The sequence below is a fragment of the Triticum urartu genome, chromosome 4A (genome assembly GCF_056163025.1).
Source record: "Triticum urartu cultivar PI428250 chromosome 4A, HENAU_Tu73, whole genome shotgun sequence".
NCBI classification, from domain to species: Eukaryota; Viridiplantae; Streptophyta; class Magnoliopsida; order Poales; family Poaceae; genus Triticum; species Triticum urartu.
Window position 1 is genome coordinate 43,200,757 of NC_141876.1, and position 26,523 is coordinate 43,227,279.

A 26,523-nucleotide genomic window follows, 5' to 3' on the forward strand; every position below is an offset into this window, starting at 1 on the left:
TGGAATTATGAGCTCGTGTCTTGGAAGTGTCCATTGCAAGTTCGAACATTCTGTCTATATATAACTATTTCTTACAACACTCATCCAAAACTGCTCTCTACTCATGTTTTCATACATTAAAATTACATAGTCCCTGTCAATATCTGTTTGACCCAATCGACAGAAGGAGGTATACAAACTTTCTACAATGTTTGTCAGCTTTCAAGCCCAAATAAATTAGCCAAAATTAGTTTCACCGCAACCAAAAGTCAAGCTTCATGCTATCTCGAGCACAGCTTTCTTAGTCCTAAAGTTAATTATCTCGGGCTTCTTTTGGAAGCATTTCTCGTCTCCATAACCGTAAAGGAAAACTCCAAGCTGCAAATAACAAAATGATCAGCTCTGGCTGACTAAAAGTTAAAAAAAAATCTACCGTTAGAGAACATACCTCGAGGTCTTCGTGAGAAAAATTTCAACACCTCATCAATCAAAATTACCTAACGGCCAAGGAGAAGTTTAGATACATGTGTAACGGAACATATATAGTATCCAGTTCATAACTGGCTACAGTGTAAACAAAACTTATGTAGGGGCAGAATTCCGACGTGTCCTTGCCATGTTTTAATATAGAAAGACTAGGTTCACCAGAAATTTGAACAACATGGCAACTCAAGGTAGAAAAAACACTCACAGGGAAGGATAGGTAAAGAACAACTTTCCACTCAGCCAAAGTTAATGGAGACACCTGCATAAGTAAACCACGATTATCAATAATTCTTTGGCGTTACTGTAAGCTTACTATAAAAGAACAGGTGACAATGTGACTAACTGCATGACGTGGGTCACAACTCACAACTGCACAAAAATGAAGATGAGTGACTTACTGAGAAAAGAGCTGACAGGGATTCCGTATACAAGACTGCTATGTGAAGAAGCATCGTCAGAATGATTGACCCAACAAGCCATAGGTTACTCCACGGGTGAATGACACTGATGCAAGGGAAGTTCCAAAAATCATTTCAGGTTATGCAAATTAATTTACGTACGCAGACCAAATATTACAAGCAGGACAAGTGCCACTGTGTCAGAGAAAGAAATTTCAAGATCATGCAGGAGAGATGCATGTGTATCTATCAAGATATCAAGATTTAAACCAACTGTTTCCTGCTCATTAGAAGTAGCACATGGGAGTATGGGTATTGGGTGCTGCTATATGCGCGGGGGAGGGGGGGGGGGGGGGGGGAACGAGGCTCAAAATGAGATGAGAGATAAGGGATCTTACAGTAGAGATTGATTTTCACTTAGGTTATTCAAGGCATTAAACATCTCGACAACAACAAGAACAGTCATTGAAACAGTTGATGGATGGCGATCCTCAAAGATGCTGCAAGGATATGAAGTTTGCCTGGTTGAACATGAATCAAAATTGATCTGCAGTAGGAAAAGAAAGATATTCAGAACTTACTGAATCAGTAATGTTTGAACAAGAGCCACAATAAGAAACTTCAAGCAAAATAAAGAAGGGGAAAATAGACCATAAGGAATATTGTTAAGCAGGCATGGAGAGGGTGAGGAACCATACAAAAATTTATTGCTGATTTCACGTTCAGAACTCTCAAACATACAGAATTGAACTATTCAAGTATGCAAGTGAAATATGATTCTGTGGTGAGGAAAGGGTAAAAGTCTAAGCAATAACCAACCATGGCAGTAAGATCCAGAGGAATGTACCACCTTGAATTCAGATCAAAGTTTGATTTCTTTTAAAATTTCGATGGACCAGCAAACCAGGAGAAACAAGTCAAGCTCAAATTAGATGCTCGAATTTACAATAAAACCTGACCAGGAGAAAGGCCATTCCTAACCAGCTCCCACATGACTATGAGCCAGAACTTTTTATATGTATATGTAATCATTTTTCTTAATCCCTGGGTACATGCAAACAGCCATATGAATTGACAGCTTGAAACTCCATTACCGGCCCAGCCAATCTACCATGAGACCCAACAAAGGGATCTCTTTGCATAAGCTGATCTCAGAACAAAAGAGTTGTTTCATTAACTTAAAATGCACATCAATTATCACATGCCATGTTACTCACAGTGCTATTTGGGAAAAATCATATAGAAAGGGTTTCGACATCTTCTATATATATTGTTTTTTTTTGCGGGTGTTCTATATATATTGTTACAATATGCAAATTTTACACTAGGGCTTGCTACAACCGTTTTCCTTTTTGGAAAACAAATACTACCTCTGTAAAATAACATAAGACCGTTTTCTAAAGTACTGATCTAAAAGGTCTTATATTACTTTACAGAGGGAGTATAAGATTTCTTGGCAGGACTCACTCAAGCATGTAGACCAAGATCTCCTGGAAAATCCAACCCAATGAGATAGGCAAGCAGTTGCCAACAGCAGAGGTATTTTATAATCAGTGAAAAAGAAGTATACAGTACTGCACTACAGTCTACAGGAATATCTTTTCAAGTATAAGCTTCTGGGTGGGTTGTAACCCCTGTTTATCAGGTACAGGTATTACTGCTGTGCTGTTCCAGACCTCCCAATAAACACCAAAAATTAACAGTGTAAAAAGTAGAAAGAGTTTGAATTCCCAACTTACCAATTCAGAGTATGATAATCTAGGACCATCTTCAGAATAAACAAACCACCAAACGAACCCCGCTATAGTGGCAAGACCAACGTAAGCTGCATTAACAAAACTATAAGAAACAACAATAATTCCAGAAGCAAAGCTAACAAATGTCAATACGGGCACTTTAGTGCATACCACCAATGACTAAATAGCGGAAAAAGAGCCATCCACTGACCACAGCTTCGTTCACCTGCAATTCAAATATGCAGCAGGAAAGAGCATGTTAATAAATGCGACGAACTAGAAAATTCAAATCATAGCTATTACTTGAATCGACTCACTTAGCAATTCACACTTTTTGATAAGTACCAAGCAATTACCACATAGTAGTTAAAATGAAATAAGTCAACAGTTCTCATGGACGCAACAAGGAATCCAGTGTACACATAAACATATAGCATAGTGCACAAGTAAACTAACAGAAAGGGATTTGGGCCACTGCAGCATCCAATTATCACTTAGGAATATTCATGTGCCAAACGAGTTCTAAGAGTGACAAGTGAGGTTTTCATAAGGTCATTGTGCTGTGGACTTGCTTTATCTCACAGTTGGTAGAAGATTTTAGAATTCCTGATAACGTCAGAACAGCTACATTGTCAAGTTACATGAATTTACTCACTATCCAAATACAGTCAACCGCTAAACCAATTTTAACTGAAGTCAGTATAAACATTAAAATAATAATGAGGACAACCTAAAACGTACGTTAGTTTATAAAAAAATAACAAGCTACCACGTAATCACTGTTAGGTACTCTCTCCGTTCCACAATTCTAAAACCATGACAAGAATTATGGAATGGAGGGAGTATAAGATACATGTATCACTGTTAGGTATAGATACATGAATATAGTACCATTAGCCTAGGCTGCCCTTGTATAAGTAATATATATTCCATCCAATGATGACAAGATGGAAAGTTCCCTCTCATCAGGTACAACACCCTTTTTATATTACCTTACGAGGCTTAACTGCCATGATATTGCCATCAGGCTTGTTAAAACCAATTGCAGTTGCAGGCAACCCGTCAGTAACAAGGTTTACCCAGAGTAGCTGGACCTACAAAGTGATGGAGTAGAGATAAGCAGATTTTCCATCCAATTACAAAATTAAGAAGGTCCAGAAATATGCATGTTAAAAACATTATACAGCAGTAAGCACGGGGCAAAATATAATGACAAGATAAACATGCCACATATGACTGTACTTTTTTGCCACATTAATTCGAAAACAAAATATAAGATTGCGATACTTATTGAACTACAGATGATAGATTGTATAAGTCCACATAGTTCATCTCAAGACACATAGAAGCTAAGAAAGAGTTTCTACTCACAGGTACAAGTGTGTCAGGCATCCCAAGCACCGCTGCCACAAAAATACAAACTACCTCCCCAATATTTGATGAAATCATGTATCGAATAAACTGCTTGGTGTTATTATATATGGCCCTTCCCTCTGCAACAGCCTGTGAGCAAATGATAATAATAATAAGTTTGAGTAAACAAGAAGCATAATAAGATCCAATGGTTGTGTCTTATTTGGATGTTAATCAGTCAGATCACAATCTTACTGCAACAATTGTAGCGAAGTTGTCGTCAGCCAATACCATATCTGAAGCACTCTGAAATAGAAAGGTAAACATAAGTTGTCAAATTCGAAAAGGTCCACAAAAGCAACCAAAACATGAAGTTGAATAAAAATATTTGAAAGAAACAAAACTCTCAAGATAATGAATACCAATGTCCCTGTTTACTTCTAATCTATATAGCAGTTATACCTTAACATCGGTTTAAAAAAGTAATACCTTTGCAACAGCAGTTCCTGATCCCATAGCTATTCCTATGTCTGCTTTTTTCAAGGCAGGTGCATCATTGACTCCATCACCAGTCATTGCAACCTTGCATGAGAAACGAACATGACTATTGCGTAAAATGAATTATTGCATGAAGTGGAAAGTGAAGCATAAATCCCCATGATCAATTCCATAGCAACTAAATAAGTTCCATCACCATGAAGACTAAAGAGCTCAATGGAACTTTATCAACAGGTACAAGCTTACCACTTCATTATGTGATTGCAAGGCTTCAACAAGCATCTTCTTATGAGAAGGTTCCACTCTGCAGTAAAAATAGTCAGGTATAAAAAGGCAATCAATAGTACAAAACCAGAAGAATGGTGATTAATCCATACATCTGTCCATGTTTTAATCATTTTACCACTTTTTTGTCTGGGTTATTGTGATGTCCAATGTAGTCACTTGCCACAGGTAAGTAAGCATATATTATGTTCCATGCCACTAGGTTGTGATAGACTGGAGCTATAATTAGTGTTCAAAATTGAGATGGTGAATGCCATATTTTTCTGACGAAGTATATCTCTAGTAACAAAGCACTCAATATGGGAACAAGTCTAAGGAACCACACTAATAATAGGAAAACACAACTCCAATCTCGGCCATTGCATCAACTTACGACTGCTTATGGCAGCACTATTTGTGTATGTCACTACAGCCAGTTCATAAGCAATGAGCTGGCTGATCTCAATAGCAAAATAAAAACATTTTTAATGCAGTAGAATACTGCTCCATTATTTTGCATTCTATTAAATGCATGTAGCTCATTACAAGATAAACTGGGATATGTCATTACCCATTCAGCAAGGGGTAGCTATGCCCTAAACTTTAACAAGGTTGTAATGATATTCAAATCACCTGGAGAACAGAACCATCCTTCGCAATGCATTTGCCCTTTCCAAAGGAGGAAGCCCTTCAAATTCTGATGCTGTATATGAATACCCTGTAAAGTCATCTAAATGCTCAAACGCACCAATTTGCCGACATAGAGATTCTGCAGTGGACTAAAATAGCACATATTTATTCTCAGCAGTATCAAAAGATCTTAGAGCAAAACTAAACAAATATGTTCACCAACCTTGTTATCCCCAGTAACAACAATAACACGAATCCCTGCTGACATACAAGAATGGATAGCACTGTGAACTTCATCTCTTGGAGGGTCAAGCATCCCAACCTGAACCAGTAGCAAAAGAATTTGCATCATCAATTATTAGTGGCACTGCTATCTTAACTAACATAAATCATACCTGCCTACAAAGGCAAAGCATATTAAAATGAGCGAACAAAACGTAGGGGACTACTAAAGAAGGAACAGCAGAACCAGCAGGAGTGACAAAGCGTACCAGTCCAATAAATGTTAGATTTGCCTCATCATTATAGGAAAGACTTTGTTGGCCTTCTGGCATTCGTTTTAATGCTAATGCTAGGCACCTTAGGGTATCCTTTCCTGCAAAACTGAAACATTCGGAGATCATTGAACATATTCATCTAAAGCATTTGATGTAGGAAAAAAATTAGTAAGCATATTTAGAGAAAATAAAAAAAATCATATGCAACAATATGACATTGCCAAGTGCTAACTTAGTGGCAGAGTTTGGTCAAAATTACCGAGGTCCCTTCACGTCAGAAATAATGTCAGTTATATTGTTAAATCTGCCTATATGAACTGAATGTTTCAATGTTGTGATCACATCCATCAAGAAAATACAACCTCATGACCCAAAAGCTACAGGTAGGTTTAAAGGCTAACCTTTTTTCTATTGTTAAATCTGACTATATGAATTGAATGCTTCAATAATTTAATCACATCCATTAAGAAACATGCAACCTCATAACCCTAAAAACTACACGTGGAAAGGCTGACCTTTGAAATCTAGCTTCCAGCTCATTACGTATGTCCATAGTCAATGGTACAGAAGACCCATCATCATTGCACAATATATGTGTGCATCTTGCCATTACACTTTCAGGGGCACCTTTTGAAAACATAATCTCCTGTTGTTTTCGACTGCAAAGGACGCTCATCATTTTGCGATCTCGGGAAAAGTCTAGAACTGATATCTAAAGAATAAATCAGAAAGAAAGAAACATAAGAACATCATAATACAAATCTGAAGAAATAGGATTGAAATTTAAGTTAAATAAGTCACACCCAGTTAGACTATACAGCATATACAAAATGGTTTCTCCACATATAGGCAGGCAGTATAGTCAAAGTGTGAGCAATATACAGTAATAGATACTGCATATACTATCCCATCCAAGTGTCAACTGCAGTTTACCTAAATAATGACTTAAGATGAAAACCTTAACAGTTACGCAAATACATAATTAAACAATTGAAATTTTCTAGTATGTGGGAGGAACAGCTGCTGATACCACAAGAACTTTGGAAGTACTTGCATAGTTGCATAAAGTATCAGACCTGCTGTATATTTTTGAACAACTAACAGAAGGATGATGTTTTAATGCCTACTTATATGCTAGCAGAACAAGTTCATAATCAAGGAAGTTCTTTATGAATGGGAGTAGTAGACATAAGGTAGGGGCAGGGGGTACTCTTAAAGGGAGCTGCAAATACAGGGCCACAGAATACGAGATCAACATATAAATGCCGACAAGTAGAGAAATATAACCTTTCTGAACTGATTTTCCCAATAATGATTGCAGTATGATGCACGCTCATGCTTAGTTAGCATGTTCAGAGCTGAAGGCATCGAATCAAAACCAGGAAGACCGACCTAACCAATCAACAAAATGAAAATTGAGATTGATAGTTCCCATGAAAGCTATCAAAAGTGCACTGATAAGCAGATTCCATGACTAACAACTGACCTTCTCCACCAGAACTCGCAGAGCAACTTCAGTGGACTCTCCAATTTTCTCATAACTTTTTTTATCAGGATTGTACTGTAAAGTGGACTCATTGCAAAGAGCTGAACACATGGCTATATGAAGGAGACATGGGGATTGAGGAGGAAACTCCAGCTGCAACAGATGAAAGCCGCCTGAAAAGTTAGTGCCTACACCAAATGTCACATGTACAATGTTTTGCACACTAAGGGACATCATGGTCACTCGAAAATAACCCAAAGGGTTCTGCAGGTCGCTAATATACTGACATGGCTGGTCACACAATTAATCCATCTACGGGAGCCTAATATTTGTCTAGCTGGGTAGAGCTGTACATCTCAGTCAAAAGTTGTGTACTATTGTTGCTATGCTATGCACCATCGTACTCTGTCATTCTACTCTAATGCAAGGCATTCCCTAGTAAAGCTGAGCTTAGCAGAGTAATGGCTACAAGACTAGTGAATTGTAACAATCATGATCATGTGTCATGGGTTTGGTAATTTGGTATCATTTACACAATGTGTTCTTGTACTGCAGTCAAAAAGGAATAATTTCAGCTGTTAAGACAAATGAAAATACAGGGTTCAGGCCATTGCACTATAATGATCACCAAATTAGTGACAGCTGAGAAATACATCATTGTACCTGATTTTCACTGGCGTCATATATAAATCCATCAGGAGCAAATGTGGTTCCACTGATAGAGTACTCATCAGTTATTGGTCTCTGGTGCACAGACCGCACAACACATACCTGAGGTATTAAGATACTTGTTAGTTATGTGGTGAACATAATATGTTGACCAAGTGTAACAGACTTTAATCTTAAAGTGCATATTGTATTTTAGTCAAATCCCACTGCACACTTATGCGTGCAAAAAGGAAAATAAAATGAAAGGGCCAACTAAAAGAGAAATGATGCTGTAAACTGGAGTACTCACCTTAGACACTGACATCATGTTTGTCGTAAGAGTGCCAGTTTTGTCACTGCAAATGACCGTTGTGCATCCTAATGTCTCCACAGAGGGCAAAGATCTTACGATGGCATTCAAGCGAGCCATTCTCTTGGTACCAAGAGCTAAGCACCTAGACGTAAACCAATGATATGTTATATTTACTTCAAGAAGGAACAAAGTAAACCACTACACTTCAATATAAAATGAACAAGAAACTTAGAACATCTAGGCTGAGGATAAGATTGGTAATGGACAGTATCATGTTTCTAGTTTCTTAACCGAGTCATGGCTGAGACAAATGCACAAGATCAATTCTCTCCCGCTCAAAAAGGGTTAGTCAAAAATGACTCCCAGCTCCCAGCTCCGCCTAGCCCACCAGCCTCGTTGCCGTCGAATCCCCGCCTGTAGCCCTCTTCCCCTTCGGGCCCTTCCGCAGCCCCCCTCCCCCTCCCCCTGGCCATGGCGCCCCCCGGCACTGACCCTGTCGAGCACCAAGCGACCCTCTCCGATGACCGCGTGTCCTCTGGTGACCGCTGGATCGACTCGGAGAGCGAGTCCTCGACGCGCTCGTACAACAACGTCGCCTGTACAATGCCGGCACCCTCTGCGCTGCTGGCGTCCCCCGCTCCACAGGCTGCGGCACCCTCCAGGCCGCCTACCTCGCTCCACGGGCTGCGGGACCCTCCATGCCGCCTACCTCGCTCCATAGGCTGCGGGACCCTCCATGCCGGCACCCTCTGCTTTGAGGTGCACCGCATCTCTGGCGGCGTTGAGGTCGATGCTGACGGTTACCAGCCCACCGCCGCTGCGCCGGCGTAGCCCTTCTCCGAAGGAGATCGCTGGGCTCTGCTTTCGTTGCTTCGACCACCGCCACCGCATGCTGGACTGCACCAACGACATCTGGTGCCACCAATGCCTCATGTCCGACCACGACTAACGCTCTTGTGATCTTAGGCGCCGGGATGCCGCCAGGCAACCCCGCACCGCCACTGGCCGACTAGGCCAGGCCCCAACCTCCGCCTCCCCCGCCCCTCAGCGGCCGCCATGCCCGCAGCGCGTGTGCCCGAGTCGGTGAGAGTTATCATGGCGCATTCGATAGAGATGGAGGAGGCAGAGGAGGTCCTGGTCTGTAACATCCTGATTTTTTCGAGAGTTCAATTTTTTTTTCTTTCTAAGACAAGGGATGTTGCAACATAATCTTTAATTATATATTTTGGAGATTGCTCAAATTAATACCAAGTTGATTGGAATTAATTTAGCACATGTCAGGTGGAAAATATTTTCCGTAATATCCTGAGTCGATTTATTTGTTCGTAATATTTCATTTAAGTTCTTCTTGCCTATTTTTGTTACTTGGGTTCCTTGGATTTTTGAAGACTTTTAAGTTGTCATTGTTTCTGTTCCTCTTGTAGCAATCCTAGTAAAAGAAATCAATATTATATTATATTGATTTTCTTTTCTTCTCTCTCCTTTCATTTCTCTCTTTATTGGTCCTTGAACCAATACGTGCATCCTAGCCTAGCCATTGTTGGCATATTGCACGTATGCACCAAAATTGGTCACACACATCCACGTATGCACTGGGCCATCTCTTCTCTATATATTTTTTTAAGTGTCCAGCCACCAAAGAAACTTGGCCCAAGGCCCAACCAGCAGGCCAGCGGCCCAGCCGAGTGAGCGAGCGGACGGCTCGGCTCTCCTCCTTCCTCCCGCACGCACGTGCACGTACCTGTACACTTAAACAGAGAAGAAACGCCATGGCTGCTGCCTCTTCTTTTTCCTTCAAATCCCATTAATCTCTTCACCGTTCAACACAAGAATTACTCCCCACTCAACGACGAGTCTGTTCAGTCTAATGGCTCCACTCATGATGCGCTTAATCTCATGCAAGTAACTGACGAAGTTATTGGCCCAACAATGGCATTCACCTCCTGATCTCCCTCCTCCAGCTACCATCGGGCAGACCCTTCGCGTCACCACGTGCGCTAGGAGCACCTCTATAAAAGCCCCATCATCCCACCCTCCAATTCCTTTCTAATCACTCGTAATCCACCCCGCAATACAGCCCCATCTATACTGTTTTTCGACTACCGTCGCCTAAGGTGAGCATCCTAGTCCAATTCCTCCCACCAACAGAATCCCTTTAGCCAAGCCTACCTCCTAGACATCTCTTCCCGTCCGTTTGTTGTTGTTGGCCGCGCGCACAACGACGCCGTGCCGCTGCTACCTTTTTGGGCCGACGTTGTCGTCAACGGATGACCGTTTGTCGTGTCCGCCCGCGTCCCGGTGTTCCACCATCACCAAGAGTGTCACCCACCATCGTCTTTTCATCACCGGAGTTCGGACAACGACGACGACGCGCACCGGCGCTCGCTCGCTCAACACCACCAGTTCCATCTCCAACGACTACTCGGTGACCCAAAACCAATGCTAAACCCATAGGCCATTTCGATGATGCTAGGAGCGAGTTAATTGTTTTGTTTGAGTAGATGTTTAATTGTGTTATTTTTTATCAAGTGCGTATGATGTTTTATGTAAGTAATCATGCAAAATTGTTTGTGTCTTATTGTCATGTCCATAGCATGCTTAGGGTTTGTCCTAATTATTGTTGAGTGATTCTAGGATATATTAGAATTGGTCATAGAATTTCTAGAACTAGTTTTACAATTATTATTTTTGATGCATGTTAGTGAAGTGCGATAATTTTTATTTGTTCATAAACATAGTATATGCATGCGTACTTTCTAGATAATATTGTCATGCGTAGCAATATTTATGTTCCAGTTTAGTTTCGAAATGATTGTAGAATTATTGTTTAAATTATTTTGATTGAGTCTAGGTGGTGTTGTGAGTCATATCATGTGCATGATTTTTGTTACAAGAGTTGATCATGCTATGACTAGATTATTGTTGATCCATTTACTTCATATATATCTAGATTATTTTAATTAGTGCTACATGATTTGTGTCTATTATGTTCTAGCATTTCTTTAGGTCGTGCTATTGTAATGTTTTGTAACCTAACTAGTTTGTTTAGGAAGTAGCTTGGTTGACTTTTAAGATGCTTGTTGTTAAATTCTATAGTTGATGTTTTAACCATTATAAATAGTAGATTTTATCTAAATATTGATTTGTGGGTAAATTTGTATTGCCATGCTATGTTGAGTCATGTCGTTCAAATGCATAGGATAGTTATTGTTTTGTGTTTATGTCACGTCAGTTATTATTTTGTCTTTTCTTTATAGTTAGCCGAAGTATTTGTATTGGACACTATTAAAGTTCAGTTAGCGTAATGCTATTTAGAACGATAGACATGATGGCCGAGTTTTACTTAGTCCGGATAAACCTATACCCAACCAATCCATTCAATCCCTCTACTCATCATCAATCGATCTACCTCCTTCGAAATCTCCATATCCATCCACATCTTTCTACCAATCCTTCCTTTATTGTTATTTCATTTGGATGTTATTTGGATTTTATTGCTTGTTATTTATTGTGCTTCGCCGTTACTACGAGTAGGAGGCGACGGTACGGGAGAGGAGCACTACGAGGAAGAAGGAAACTGGGGACTCGACAAAGGCATGCCTCCTTCTTTGATCATACTTATCCTATGGTTTGCAAAATTGCATTGAGTTTTATTGTTACTATGTGCATGCTATTTTAATTCTCGTAGCTAGCGTGTCAATTGACACATTACCTTGATCCGCTTGTCGCCTATTTACTTGACACCTGAGTAGAAGTATAAGGTTCCCGTAGAGTAGAAATGCTTAGCCATGCTTATCACCCTATAGGTGCCTTGTTGAATGACCTCTAAGTCATTGACAGTTGAAACTTAACGCTGAGCTAGGCCTGTTGGCCCTTGTTGACCTTCTCTATCCTCTTCTACTCTTGGTGAAACTTACCATCTGAATACTGGCGCGGGCGACAGCTGAATCAAGGATTGAAGGAGCGATTGGCCGCCCTTCACAAGTTGAAGGGGGCAATCAGTCGTCCGTGCCGTATGAGGCCTAATAAGTCTTGGATTTGAAGATTGTGATAACAGTACAGCCACATGCTATATGGGCACTGGCTTGGTTAATTAGTTAGTTCACTCTTATTGTCGTCATCGCTGTACCGCAGATGGGATAGCTGCCTTGCGAGGAGTATCCTCGACACAAAAGGGGGGCCCGGACTGTGAACTGCGGTTACTTCCGTGTTGAAACCTAGTGGGCTTGGCACAGTAAGTGTGGTCTAATGAAAGACCTCGTCACAATCTCCCTGCCGGTATACCAAATGGTGTACTACGCCAGCGGCCACTGGTGGCAACAAGTCAGGATTGTGTCGTGTGGGTAAAGTGTACAACCTCTGCAGAGTGTAAAACTATTCGAATAGCCGTGTCCACGGTCATGGACGACACACGAATCTTTCTTGCCGTACAGGACCTGTCTTGCTTATTCCCTCTTTGCCCCTAATCTTGAAACCTATGAAGGACGTGAGTTGATCGAGGATCCTCACTTGATGAAAGTTATTCTGGAGATAAAACATGTTTTCATCTAAAACTGCTTTTATCCAACTACTTTATTTGTTAAACAAAATTAGCTTTACGCAAATGAGCCTTACAGCCTTCCTTTGAAGCCACATGTAGCTATTAGGTCCTTCTCCGTGGGAGGCATGTTGAGTACGTAATGTACTCATGGCAATACTTCTGTTGAACAACAGAGATCTATGAAGACGAGGGCGTCGACTATGACTATTATGATGATCCTAAGGAATGAGGACACGTTGACTACATCGACTGCCTGTGGCTGAGATGGAGTCGCTACGTATTTATATATTCCGCTGTGTTTCTGGATGTAATAAATGTCATGAGACATTTCACTATGTATGCCTTGTGGCGAGAGTTATTAAACTTATACTTTTTTTAATGTTCTGCAATGATACCATTTCGCTGTGTTGTCAAGTTGATCCTGGATTGACAAATATACACAGGAGGGTCTGGAAATAATTTCTGGGTTCTTACATGGTCCGTGCGATGGTTGCCTCCATCACCCGCAAGGCTGCGCGTGTCCGCCGCCTAGGTCTCCGACATGCTTCTTACCACCTTCAAGCTCACCGATGGCGACTTCACATTCCACGCGCACCACCCCAAGGACTTTATGATCCTCTTCAGCTCCCACTCTGCCAAGCATCACCTGGATGGAGACCACTTCATCAACTCGCCGCGTATCTCCCCCTCCATCCGGCCATGGAGCAAGCTCGCCCACGCCGGCTCCGATGAGTTCGAGTACCGCGTCGAGCTGGAGCTTCGCGGTATTCCCGCACAGGCCTGGCACCTCTCCACCACCGAACACATCCTTGCGGAGAGCTGCTCGATCGAGTGCCTCCACCCCAACACGCGCTCCAGGGCCGACCTGGCCACGTTCTGGCTGGCGGGGCGCACGCACAGTCCAGACAGCATCCGCCCTCCTAGAAATCGTCGAGTGGGTCCCCGCGCGCCTGAGCTCTACCGCGCTGATCATCAGGACCCTCACGTACCCTATCGCCATTGTGCTGGCTCGTGTCGAGACAAGCGAAGCACCGCCTCTCCGCGCCCAGCACGGTGCGGGACAAGGAGGGGATGGCATGCGTGATGGCAACGACCAAGACCACGCTCCTGGCCCTGGGTGGGCGTGTCGGTGCTCGGAAGCGCCGCCTCCTGGTCGAGCAGACGACATGGCCATGGACTCCTCGCTCCGGCGCGCCGGCAACCGCGCATCTCCCATCGATGGGGTAGCCGTGGCGACCGACTAGCCCATTCCTCCCGACATGGTGGCATCACCACCCGTACAACGAGAGAGATGTAGCATGGCCCCTTGGCCAGGTTAGAGGGGCCCCACCAATCTCGTCGCCATGCTAGAAAAAGAAAGCAAAAGAGCGCTTTGCACGTGGACCCGATGCGCAAAACTGTGGACAACACAGGGGCTGCCAGGGCCGTGATGACGGCGCCCGTTGGTGACACCTCTTTGGCTGCAAGGGCTTCGGTCACTGATAACGGCTCGAGCCCGGCGCCAAGTGGTAACCTCTCATTGGCGGCGATCCTCCAAAAGCATCTCGAGATTCTAATTGGGCTGCACTTCAGGTACCCGAGGACAATTGCGAGGGGGTCACATTTGGCTCATCCAATCCGATGGATTGTCGGGACCTGGCTGCTCTGAGCTAGGTGCCAGACTCGCAGCCCATGCCTCGCAGCCCATGCCACCAGTCAGGCCAGCTGCCCTGCTAGGGCAAAGCGGAGTCTCACCAACACCAGGGCCTGCAGTGGGGTCGGACGCGCCTGCTGACCAATCCTTCGACCCCCACATGTGCGCAGCAGAGGGTGGGGAAATGCGCCCTGCCTTTGGCGCGAATCCTCCCGCCAGAGAGCCTGAGCCCCACACCCCAGTGATGATTTTGCGAAGGCCTCTGGCCCAACCCAACGCCCACCACAGATCCTACCACGCCCAGGCCCACACCGGCATGCTCCCAGCATGGCTCGTGCCTACCTGCATCAGGGTGGTTCGCCTCCCCGCCGATCACGCTGCGCCGATCCCGTGGCCACGCCGCCCCGCCGCGAACCTGGACGTTGGGCAAGTTACTCGCTGCCACCACCAAGCACATCAACACGGCCTTGCTAACCCCTAGGAAGAGGTTATGCCGCCCGTTCAACTTTGCCCCCAACACAGCCGCTCGGCCGGCGAGGCCGCCCACCACCGAGAGAAGGGCACAAGTTCAGATCCTGCGCACCCTCGGGATCATTGGGACCAACCAGAGGACTACCTCCGCCTAGATGAAGGTGTATGATGATTTATTCGTGGTGCCCATCCCGCGAGCCCTGGTCGACCGAGAGATCCCTGTGTGCATGGCCGCTCCAATGGCTGCCCTAGCGCGCGCTGAGGTGGCATGCGCGCCATAGGCCGTATGTGCTCCCCCCCCCCCAAGTCGATCATGTGTTCATGAATCACAACCTTAGGATTGCGGATTGGAACGTGTGCGGCCTCGACGCGCGCGCCCGGCACATTACCATCCGGTCGCTGCTGGTCACTACTTCCGCCTCCATTGTGTGCTTACCGGAAACAAAAATAGCGCTGATTTGTTTGTCAGTTGTCCTTGACGCTCTTGGCTTGGAACTTGATGACTATACAGACCTCCCAGCTCAAGGCACATGGGGCAGCATCCTGCTAGCGTGGAAGAGCGGGGTCGTGACTATCACGGACCCACTGTTCACCACGAACGCTCTCACGGCCAAGCATCACGGCCACCAGCACGCCCTGGTGGTTGTCAGTTGTCTACAGTCCCCAAGAAGATGCGGACAAGATCGCCTTCCTGTAAAAGCTTGGCGAGATTTGCGCGGACTGCCCCGGGCCATGGTTGTTGTGTGGCGACTTCAACTTAATCCTCTGCAACGAAGACAAGAGCAGCGACAACTTGAACCAATGCATGATGGGCAGATTCCGCCGCCTCATCAACAACCTCGCGTTGAAAGAGATATACCTCAACGGACGATGATTTACATGGTCGAATGAGCAGTCACCGCCTACCTTGGTGCACCTGGACCGCGTGCTTTGCACTTCAGATTGGGAGGACGCGCATGGCAATTGCCACCTCCGCTGCCTCTCGTCCGTCGTGTCGGACCACAACCCCCTCCTTCTCGACTGCTCGGCCACGCATGCGGCACACCAGCGCTTCCACTATTTTTGGCTGCGATTGGATAGGTTCCACAAGACGGTGGCCACGACATGGGGTTCAGTCCATGACTCGGATCCTTTCCGTCGTCTGATGCTACGTCTCCAACCCACAGCTCGCAGACTTACCAGCTGGAGCGCCGAATCCATAGGGAATATCCGGGACAAGATGGCTATCTCCTGGAGCTCATCTCGCACTTCGACAAGGCCCAAGAGGATCGTGCGCTCTCCCCTCCAGAGGACTTGCTGCGGAAGCAGCTCAAGATCTCCTACCTCGAGCTCGCATCCTTGGAGCGCGCCCTCATCGCCACACTCAAAGACGGCAATGCCAATACTGCCTTCTTCCATTGGCAATGCTCCTTCCGCCGACAGAAGAACCACACGTTCAGCCTTACCTTGGATGGCCATGTGATCACCGATCAGGGGGATGGCGCAGGCGGCGGTCTCGCACTTTGACGAGCTCTTTGGCTCCCCCGTCGCTCGCGGCCGCTCGCTAGACTTGGCGCAACTCATCGAGTTGTGCGATCTGGCATGCCTTGACGCACCATTCAGTCCGGAGGAGACATGGGATGCCGACAAACGCCTACCGGCACGCAAAGCGCCTGAGCCCGACGGGTCTACAGCAAGGTTCCTGTAGGCATGCTGGAGCATTTTCGTTCGGCATGACTTCATGGATGTCTTCCAGCAACTGTTTGAGTTGTGTGGTCGCGACTTCAGCAAGCTCAACCAGGCCCTTCTGACCCTTCTCCCTAAGCGGGCCGACGCATGCCAGCTCCGCGACTACCGCCCAATATGTTTGATACACCTTGTGGCCAAAATCTTCGCGAAAGTGCTTTTGTTGTGCCTCGCCCCAGGTTGGGCGGCCTGGTTAGCCGCAACCAAAACGTATTCATCCTAGGGCGGAGTCTTCACGACAACTTCAGCCTCGTCAGGCAATCCCTGAAGCTGTTGCATCAGCTTGGGGCCCCAAGGATCATGCTCAAGCTCGATCTCACGCGCGCCTTTGACTCCATATCTTGGTCGTTCCACTTCGAGGTTCTTGGCCAGTATGGGTTCGGGGCTCGATTCCGGGAGTTGTTGGCGATCCTGCTCTCGACCTCTAGCACTCGAGTCATGCTTAACGGTGAGCCTGGCCCGCCAATCTGGCACCGAAGCGGGTTGCGCCAAGGTGACCCCTTGTCCCCACAGCTCTGTGCTCGTTGTGGACACCCTTGGCTGCCTGATTGCCGCGTCCACGACTTCGGCATCCTGCAGCAACTGCATCCCCTACGAGCTATTCCGGCGATCTCCCCTATACCCCGACGATGTGATGCTCTTCTGCCACACCATGCCGGACGATGTGGCGGCAATCAAGGGCATCTTAACCCTGTTCGGCAGAACTAGTGGCCTCCAGGTGAACTACACCAAAAGCTCTGCCACCATCCTTCACGGTAACCCAAGGCGGCCGAGACGATTGCCCAAGTAGGATGCCCGATGGCGGGGCTCCCCATTACTTACCTTGGCATCCCACTGACGTTGCGCCGCCCCTCCGCCACCCAACTACAGCCCCTCGTTGACTCGGTGGCTGCTAGGCTTGGCTCATGAACAAGGCCGGACAACTTGCATTGGTCAAATCGGTGTTGCAATCCCGGTTCACCAAATGCTAGTGTTTACCCCCCCCCCCCCCCTAAAGGAGACCCTTAGGCAACTTGAGAAGATCCAGCAAGGCTTCTTGTGGACTGGGCATGCCATCGCTAATGGAGGGCACTGTCATGTCAATTAGCACCACGTGTGTCGCCCGCTGGAGTATGGCCGCTTAGGGATCCGAGACCTGGAGCGCGTCGGGCTCGCACTACAGCTGCGATGGCTACGGTTCGCTCGCACGGACGATGATCGCGCATGGCAAGGGCTTGATCTTCAATTCTCCCAACAGGAGCACGCGCTATTCTTCGCCTCCACCACTATTGTCATCGGGAATGGCTCGACGGACCTGTTTTGGGACGATCGCTGGCTAAATGGGCAGTCTGTACGCGAATTTGCACTCATGCTATACCAGTGCATCCCAAAGCGGCGGCGCAAATCAAGAATGGTGGCAAAGGGACTCGCTGGCAACACTTGGGCCCGCGATATCCAAGGAATCCTTGGGATACACGAGATTGGGCAATATTTGTTGCTTTGGCAGGCCGTGCAGCAAATCACCCTTGCCAATGAGCCACATCGGCTGCTCTGGAGTCTTGCTACGCCGCCACCTTCCACGGATCCACTCGATGCCCCTCATGGAAGTTGACCTGGAAGAGCTGGGCGTCGCCTCGCGTTAAGTTCTTCCACTGGCCAGCCAAGAGCGATGCTGGACTGCAGCACGGCTCGCCCGACACGGTCTACAACATCACCCCATATGCCCCCTTTGCGACCAGGCACCAGAGACAATCCAGCACCTGCTCCTGGCCTGCCCGTTCGCCTAGCAAACCTGGCACATCATCCTGGACTGGACGTGCATACCATCTCAGCCACCGGATCATGAACCTACCATTGTGGATAGGTGGCTGCGAGCGAAGAGCAGACACCTCCCACGCTTCGTAAAGCCCTGCAATCCATCACCATGCTCGTTCCCTAGATGATCTAGAAGCAGCAAAATGAATGCATCTTCAACAACACGAGACCCTCGAATGATACGTTAGTGGATAGGATCAAAGATGAGGCCAAATGTTGGGCACAAGCAGGGGCACAGGGGCTCAAGGTTGTTCTGCCCGCATCCTGGGATGTCCACTGATCGGGCGCATGGCCCTTGTAACACTCGCCTCCTAGGAGGATTGTTCTTTCCCATCTTTTCAATGCAATGAAACGCAAAGATCCTTTGCGTTTTCTCGAAAAAGAATGACTAATTTTGTCGCAAGCAACACAAATTGTTCACACCATATACAAGGAAGCCAAGTTCAGTAACTAGCTAACGGGCCATGGGATTCATTAACTCATTGTGTTACAATGTATAAATCCCAATGCACTCTTTCAAACGTCCAAAACTTCACTTTCCAAATTCCAACTGATCACACTTCCATTTTGATAAGAATCTGAATTGATTTCGTGCTTTATTAATAATTAAGAATTAACTGACTGAGAGAAACATTATAGTATTAGCAAACATTGGTAAAGTTGGAGATATTAAGTACACTTTCAAATTACAGATTTAGATCAGATAATATTTGTTGATATATCAACTGAATCACATAAAATGTTTTATTTGGCATACTGGAAAGCTACAAATTGTTTGTAAGGAAACTCACGTTGTTACTACAGCTGGGAGACCTTCTGGGATAGCTGCAACAGCAAGGGCAACTGCTACCTATCAAAAGAAAACAGCGCACATTTTCCAGAAATCAAAGTTAGGCACGATAATTAATAACGGTTGAAAGCAGCAGTATAAGGTACAAGGAAGTACAAAATTAACTAATCCCTCCAATCTTAAGTATAGCTTTGGGTACATGAAGTAAGAAGCAATACAAAATGGCATTGGCACCCTTCATTATTCACAAATATTGTCATTTTTCATTCGATATGTTAGAAAGCTTCATTATCAATGAGAACATGCGCATTTATATGAAGGGTATAACTATAACATAAAGCAATGAGTAAATAAGCTTCCAAGTTGTAGAACGGTCTATACTTAAAGAAAAGTTCTTAGGGCTAAAATGACTTGCTTGCAATGGGAGGTATTAAAGATAACAATGCCTAACCGAGGTAGATTGACAGCTCTTTATCAAATGCATGTAGGTAGGTCCACTTAATGGACACAACTATATGAACAAGCAACCTATTTAAGATTTTAAGCCAGTCAACTTGAACGAAACGAACATTGCTGTCATCAACCACATCTAAACAATCGAGTTCCCAGGTACAGACCATACTGTGCAATATCATAAATGGCCTGAGCATATGAGTTATAATAAATGGCTATAAACAATGTCATTCTACAGATACATGCACTATAGAGTTTGACAACAATAACCCCAGCTAATTTGTGTGAATGTAGCTTCATGAAGATACAGTCTACAAAAGAGAACCAACAATACCAAATTCTGCACTCTGGCTTAACACACAACAAGCACATCTCTGATAATCAATACAGAACCTACAATGAGCAAATACCAATAATCGTACATTCAGACAAAACAGGAATATTGATATTACCTTAAAATAATGAATGGCACCCCTAAGAAAGCCACCATGAGAAGGATCTCGGAAATGGCCAATATTTACAACCCAAACAAGAAGACAGATCCCTGCTATAACCTGAAAATAAAATTAAAAAATCTGATTAAGCCTGAAAAAAGCATTTGAACTTCAAACTATATGATTCCTGAAACAGCTACTCATGACATGTTGGAAAAGACCATGGTCAGCTACCTTTGCCAGAAATGTGCCAAATTCGTCCAGTTTTTTCTTCAGTGGAGTCGCTTCCTGGATGTGTGGGAATATCGTCAGTACGTAAAATTTTCACTATACATAAAGCAATTATAGTGCTAAGACACAAAACAATACTAGAGCAGCAAAAAGATAAAGTGAAAATATATACTTTGAATGAGAAAAGTCATTATCAAATTTTATCATAATATACACAAATGAGAAGCAAATCGAATGCTTACATCCTCTGTTCTCAGCATTGCATCACGTATACTTCCCATTGCAGTATTAGAACCAACACCAATAACGACAGCTCTTGCTCTACCAGCTACAACAACAGTACCCTGGGAAGCAAAGACATCAGGTAGCATGCAAAGTTCAGAAGAAGCAACTGGAGAATGGATGTAACGAGCAAAAGTTTTAAAGAGAAAGTGTTCTTTGAGATGTAATTTGATAATTTGAAGAAGAAAAATACCCTGGACTTCGAATTTCAGCAGTTCAAGAAGATATATCTACTTTTTTAGGTTTAAAAGGGCGCTGGATGCTAGGCAGGAGTTTTGCGCCGCCTAGTGCCAGTAGCCTGAAATTTGTTCCTCTAAAATCCAGAGCAGTCTGAACATGTACCGCGATCTGGACAACAAACCTAAGTGGCGCCTAGGCGTGCCAAGACGCTTTGCATGATAGCAGCAGCTGCAGGCTTCACTGCTCAAGCGGGTAGAAATTAGAGGGGTGAAAGAGTCAAAACTGAAATGAAAAAGGAAAAATTAAGGCCCCACCAGGCCCATTTGCCCACTAAGTTGCCGCTTTAGTTATGTCATGGTTCAGATCTGCCTACAGATCATGCTGCCGCTGTCACCACTACTGCATGAGCAACATCTAATGCCATCAACCCCATCACTGATGACACGCTGCCACGGGTGGCGACCCACTACCACACTTTCTTACCTTGCTGCAGCCATTCATTTTCAATGTCCACACACCACCTCCTTGTCCACCTCATCGATGTGTCGCCAATGAAAACGCCTTCGGCAGAGAACCTAGGGCCAAGGCTACATATTGCTCTCCTAGTGCTTTCGCACACCTAGGTGGGCGGCTAGACACAGCTTTTTTAACCATTTTATGTGTTACAAGTTCTCAAATGTAATATTTACATTAAGGTTTCAAAAGATAATCATACAATCCTACAAAGACTTAAACATATCAAACTGCGTATTATTTTTCATCGTTTCTCGATCTTACCTAACGGCCCAACGAATATGCTTGTCAATAATCAGAGAGGACAAAAGATCGCATGGCTCCTACATTTTCAGGACATTCCAATCTGATTCATCATTCCTCAACCAACGGATTCGCATTGAAGTTCAGATATTTTCACTTAAAAAAGCATGTTTACTTGATTAGTTCCCTAGACTGAACGCTATAAAAAATTGATAGATCTATGTGACTACCAAGATACTGAGTTGCACATATACACCTACCGAGAAAAGAATGTTTGTTTTATCCTGGTAGACAGCATTCATTGCTGAAGTTGAATCAAGCTCTTTAGCCACTGAACAGCTTTCCCCTAGAATAAAGCACAAAATAAACAAGTGATTCAGAAAAACATATGTTAGCTGTTGATAGGTTATACCATGCACCTAGTAATGTCTCTAGCGACAATGATATGGCCAGATCAATGCATTGACCGAAAAAAAGGGCATAACATTTCTCCTGTTCTCTAAAACAAGATTGCCACGACAAACTAGTAAACTTCTAATATTAGGATGAACAGGAGGATAGCACAGGACAACACAAAACATACCTGTCAGAATTGCCTGGTCAACACGCAACTGATGGCTTAGCATTTCAACCATTCTCATGTCAGCTGGAACTTTGCAACCAACTACCCATAAGAGACAAGGTGTAACCAAGTTAGATCAGGAACATAATCAGCATTATGCTAAATGGAAATCACTTGAATAGCCTTGGACAGTACCTCCCACTTCTACAATATCTCCAGGGACAAGTTCTGTTGCTGGAAGTATAGAAAAGCAACCTAACAAATTGAAACATTGACAAGTAACTCAATCATATGAATATAAATAAATAATTTAGAGAACATTAGTAATATTTAATAATGTTTCAAGTGAAGATATATCAAACCAATCGTAGATATCAAGATAAATACTTTGTTTTCACAAATCAACAAATACAAGGATCGTTACCCAGGTGGAAGCTGATTAAAAGGCACTTCTGGAGCAAGAAAGTATGATGTAAGTAAATGTTGCTCTTAATCAAAGCATTTTTGCTTCAATTCATAGTCTTTCAAACCAACTTTAAAGAAGCTGCAAGTGCAACCCAACTTCTACTTTAATGACACATGTACATGCATGCAAAGGACATGCACAAAACAAACAACTGACAGGGACTAAGGTTTGCACAAGACTCTGCTTCTTGACATGATGCGTCCACGATATAAGTAGGCTCAGGCAGAGTCAGATCTTTAGCAGCCTGTGACAATGTATGTAAACCCAAATCTAAAAGTGGCCTTAGCATCATCAATCTGTTCCAAGAGAATGATGCCCTTCTTATGGAACACCTTCACAAGTTCTACGATAAGCATGGCATTCCCTGGGTCCAGCTCACACAAACCAACCTGCAGTGCCAATGACATATGAGCTCATGCCTCACATGTCTGTCAAAGCAAGTTGATTTTGTTGAACTTGAATTTTTCAAGTGGAATGGTTACAGGTACATATTTCCAATTTCAAACTAAAGAGTAGATGCAACTCATGGTCATAATTAACAAAAGTTCAATCAGAAGACAGCAAATAAATAATTGTGTGAAAATATGCTTACACACTCAAAATGCCATAATCAATTCGAAAAGTTTATTACCATTGCGAAGCACCGTTGCAACATCTGCTTGATATGCTCGCAACTCCTACAGATTTTTTCATAAGCGAGCCATTGTGGATGGACAACAAGAGTTAGACATTGCAATGCCAATTGTAGTTACATAGTACAAGATGAAGTTAATAACTAGCATATGTAGTTAGATTAACCATGCGTGGAAAAGGAATAATTAGGACCAAAATCAGTACTCTTAGTATTGCTCTAAATATGTGAAACAAACTATAATGGAGTTGGAAACAAGAGAACATGACCAGGGTGAACAAGGTGTATTCGCGATTATACATCCAAGAATTAGATAACAGCCATTTAAACATTCCAAGTTTCACCTTGAAGTAATTTGTATGATGTTTGTAGGGAAAGAGGGAAACAAGAAAACATAAGACAGCAGAAGATTTAAAGCCACACATAATATCTCACAGCACGTGCAAAAAGAAAATCATATCAAACAGCAGTAAACCAGATCTGCAGAATTAAGCATGACACTAGAGCCTTATTTAAAAGTAAGAACCTCGAGAGCTTTTTCAGCATTTGTTTCTGTGATCACACCAACTGCTGCATTTGCTGCTAATATCATAAATATAACCTATGCAATCAAAATAAAGGCCATCTTGTTAGTTACTGCCTTCATGTGGCACTTGAAAATCATCTTCCTCACATAGGACATATCCTCCAAAGTGGATCAACTTACAGATGGTTCCAAGAATGCTGTTAATCCAGTTTCACCATTCAATCGAGCCAAAAGGAATGATACCACAGCAGCTGCTATCAATATTTTGACGAGTAGATCATCAAACTGCTTCAAAACTAACTTCCAGAAGGGGGTACCTGGGTCAGAAGTTTCACGTTAATAGATGATGAATAAAGGGTAACAAAACTAACTTTGCTTAATCTATTTATCTTCCTCAAAATCCTTATTCGTTTGTTCTGGTTACGATTTTTTTTTGGTAAAATCCTCCTGCCACATAATCAAGTTAGTTGTTATGAACTTCAACAAACTTAACTTCTATAGCTGGTGGCAAAGAGAACAACAAAGACCCAATACAATATAATTTGGTGATCATCCAACAAGGTATTTGTCTAACACGGTATTTGCAAAAGCTTGCTACGACAAGTCATCATCCAAGGTAAAGGATGTTAAGGGGCAGTATGACTAGTATGTATGTCTTAGGGTTATTTCTTGTATCTGCCGAGAAACAGCCTGACTGGGTGCATTAAACGAACCCAAAGGGCATACCTATTCAATCCAACATTAATAAATACCTATAAAATGCGTACTATTATACTACTACCCTTAACATTTTCTACTACCTTACCAAAATAAATCATTTTTACATGGGAATCACCAAACAGTAGAGCTTACACATTTCAATGATACTCTCCTTCTCATAAAACATCCAACTTTTCAAAATTGTATTTCGCAATGCAAGTACATTGGCAAACTTGCCATATAATCATTACAATACTAATGCTTTCTACCCATATTTAAATCATATTGAGTAACTGTAGCATGCCAACTAACAGAACTCGTAGTTTCCATGCATCCTTGTCAATCCATGGTTGACTTATGTTCATTATTATTCAGAAAGAGTAGATGGAGTAAGACAGAGACAATGGAATACCAAGTACCAACATTTTCTGACGGCAAACACTTTGGAGAAAAGGTGTAACAGGTAATATGAAATGTGTTGCCACACGTAAATGAATGTTAGAAGTTAGAGCTGATAACTTACTTTCTTCTTGGGGCAGCACTGCAGATCATCCATGCACGAAAGCAAAGTGCAGCAATCAGTTAGAGGCCATAATAATGATAACAAGAATCAAAATGTGTGAATACCGCAATGCAAAATGAGATGATAACATAAATATGTCTGCCCTCAAAATTGTGCAGGGGTCTCGACTGAAGCTTTCAAGTTTTACTGAGAAAATGGTAGGGATCTGAACTACATCAAAGTATGAAGGCTGTATCAATTCAGTTAAATCAGCATCACGGTGACTTTCAAATTTCATTCAGGGATTACGAAAGTTGATACGTGTAGGTTATGGCATTACATACGTGACAAAATGTTTTTTGTCGGATAACCTCAGCAAGTTATAAGGTGTAAGGCCTTTATTAGTATTACAAAAAGGTCACCGAGCACATTCATGCAAAGCACATCTCCTTATTTAGAAATGCTCTGGTTTTAGATGGTTCTAGTGGCTAGGACTTAACCACCAAAACAGAGGGAGGGCATATCAATGCTGACAAAATATAGAACTATAGATAGCCGCTGTGTGCGAAATAAAAAGCCCTATTCTGATGAATTTGGAGAACACGTTTCGAGGTTGGTGCAAAGGAACCAAACATTCCTCGTCTGAAAAACTTCCTCGCTCAGCAAAACCTCGTGTCCTTCTCTCCATTTGTTACTTGACACAAGCAGTTCGGCGACAATAAGCGAACGAAAACGCATTGGACAGCACGGAGTTCCTCACCGTTTTTGCCGTAAAGCGAGGCATGCTGCTCCACCTGCCCACACAAGCCAAAAACCAAATCAGCCCCACCCATTCCCCGTAACCCAGACCAAAAACCACAGCGCGGACGGCTCGGAGCAGCACCTGCGAGTCGGAGAGGCCCTTGGTCCGGTCCACGCCGAACGCTTGGAGCACCTGCGAGGAAGGGCGGCGACCAGATCCGTGAGAGGCGGCGGCGGCGGCGAAGGGGGGGAAGGTCAAGCGATGGCGCGAGGCGGGGGGGCTAGATGTGGCGGCGGCGGGGCGGCTTACCTCCGAGACGGACTTGGCGTAGGCGTCCTCCATGGCCGGCGGCGCCGGCGGGTGGGAGGAGGCGGGGGCGGAGGGGAGGGAGTGATCGCGGCGGTGCGGCCAGGGAGGAGCGGCCGGATTTTCTCAGCTCGGGTTTTGGCTTTGGGTGTTTTATTGGTAGCAACGGTGTGATTTGCTCGACGGAGGACAGGTGGCCGTGGGATCTCTGGTCCGGCTCGGCCGCTGGAGCACGTGGGCCATGAGGAAGAAGTGAAGTGCGAGACAAGTGATGCACGCTTTTTAGCCTAGCTTTGCTTCGCCTTCTCGCTAGCCCGTTTTCAGGAGATGGGCAGTAAGCGCGTCCCCAACAGGGCCCCCAAACCACTTTTTTAACACTGGCGTCGAAAAAACGGTCCAGTCGTGCTCTCAGGACACCGAAAATCGCCGGTTCGGATCTTTTTTTCGTCCGGCGGTCACAGGCCGAACCCGGCGCGCTGGGGAGTAGTTGGGGGCTCCGGCGCTAGGGAAAA

At 44.4% G+C, this 26,523-nt stretch overlaps 1 protein-coding gene across 1 annotated transcript; it reads right to left on the bottom strand.

Moving 5' to 3' along the window:
- On the bottom strand, positions 1-26,206 carry ECA3 (endoplasmic reticulum-type calcium-transporting ATPase 3). The gene is made up of 34 exons (XM_087517691.1): positions 26,015-26,206; positions 25,847-25,897; positions 25,724-25,757; positions 24,985-25,002; positions 23,943-24,079; positions 23,763-23,837; positions 23,237-23,282; positions 22,335-22,394; positions 22,161-22,241; positions 21,838-21,923; positions 20,602-20,703; positions 20,363-20,416; positions 20,147-20,248; positions 19,243-19,301; positions 8,286-8,430; positions 7,991-8,098; positions 7,328-7,480; positions 7,129-7,233; positions 6,357-6,553; positions 5,836-5,947; positions 5,568-5,666; positions 5,348-5,493; positions 4,697-4,754; positions 4,442-4,534; positions 4,208-4,258; positions 3,971-4,102; positions 3,592-3,693; positions 2,771-2,825; positions 2,603-2,688; positions 1,262-1,410; positions 864-969; positions 671-724; positions 428-476; positions 1-357 (listed from the first exon to the last, which is right to left on the bottom strand). Exons 1-34 carry the CDS (start codon positions 26,045-26,047, stop codon positions 293-295), a joined length of 3,003 nt encoding a protein of 1,000 aa, XP_087373817.1. The 5' UTR covers positions 26,048-26,206; the 3' UTR covers positions 1-292.
- Positions 26,207-26,523: the final 317 nt, after the last annotated feature.

What these genes read in the sequence shown, in the direction of transcription:
- ECA3 (XM_087517691.1), bottom strand. Translation starts at nt 26,047, where the DNA reads ATGGAGGACGCCTACGCCAAGTCCGTCTCGGAG. An exon ending in AGGGCCTCTCCGACTCGCAG is followed by an intron (nt 25,758 to 25,846) that starts GTGCTGCTCCGA and finishes TTGTGTGGGCAG; the next exon opens with GTGGAGCAGCATGCCTCGCT. An exon ending in GGGAAAATCAGTTCAGAAAG is followed by an intron (nt 6,554 to 7,128) that starts GTTATATTTCTC and finishes TTTATTCTTTAG; the next exon opens with ATATCAGTTCTAGACTTTTC.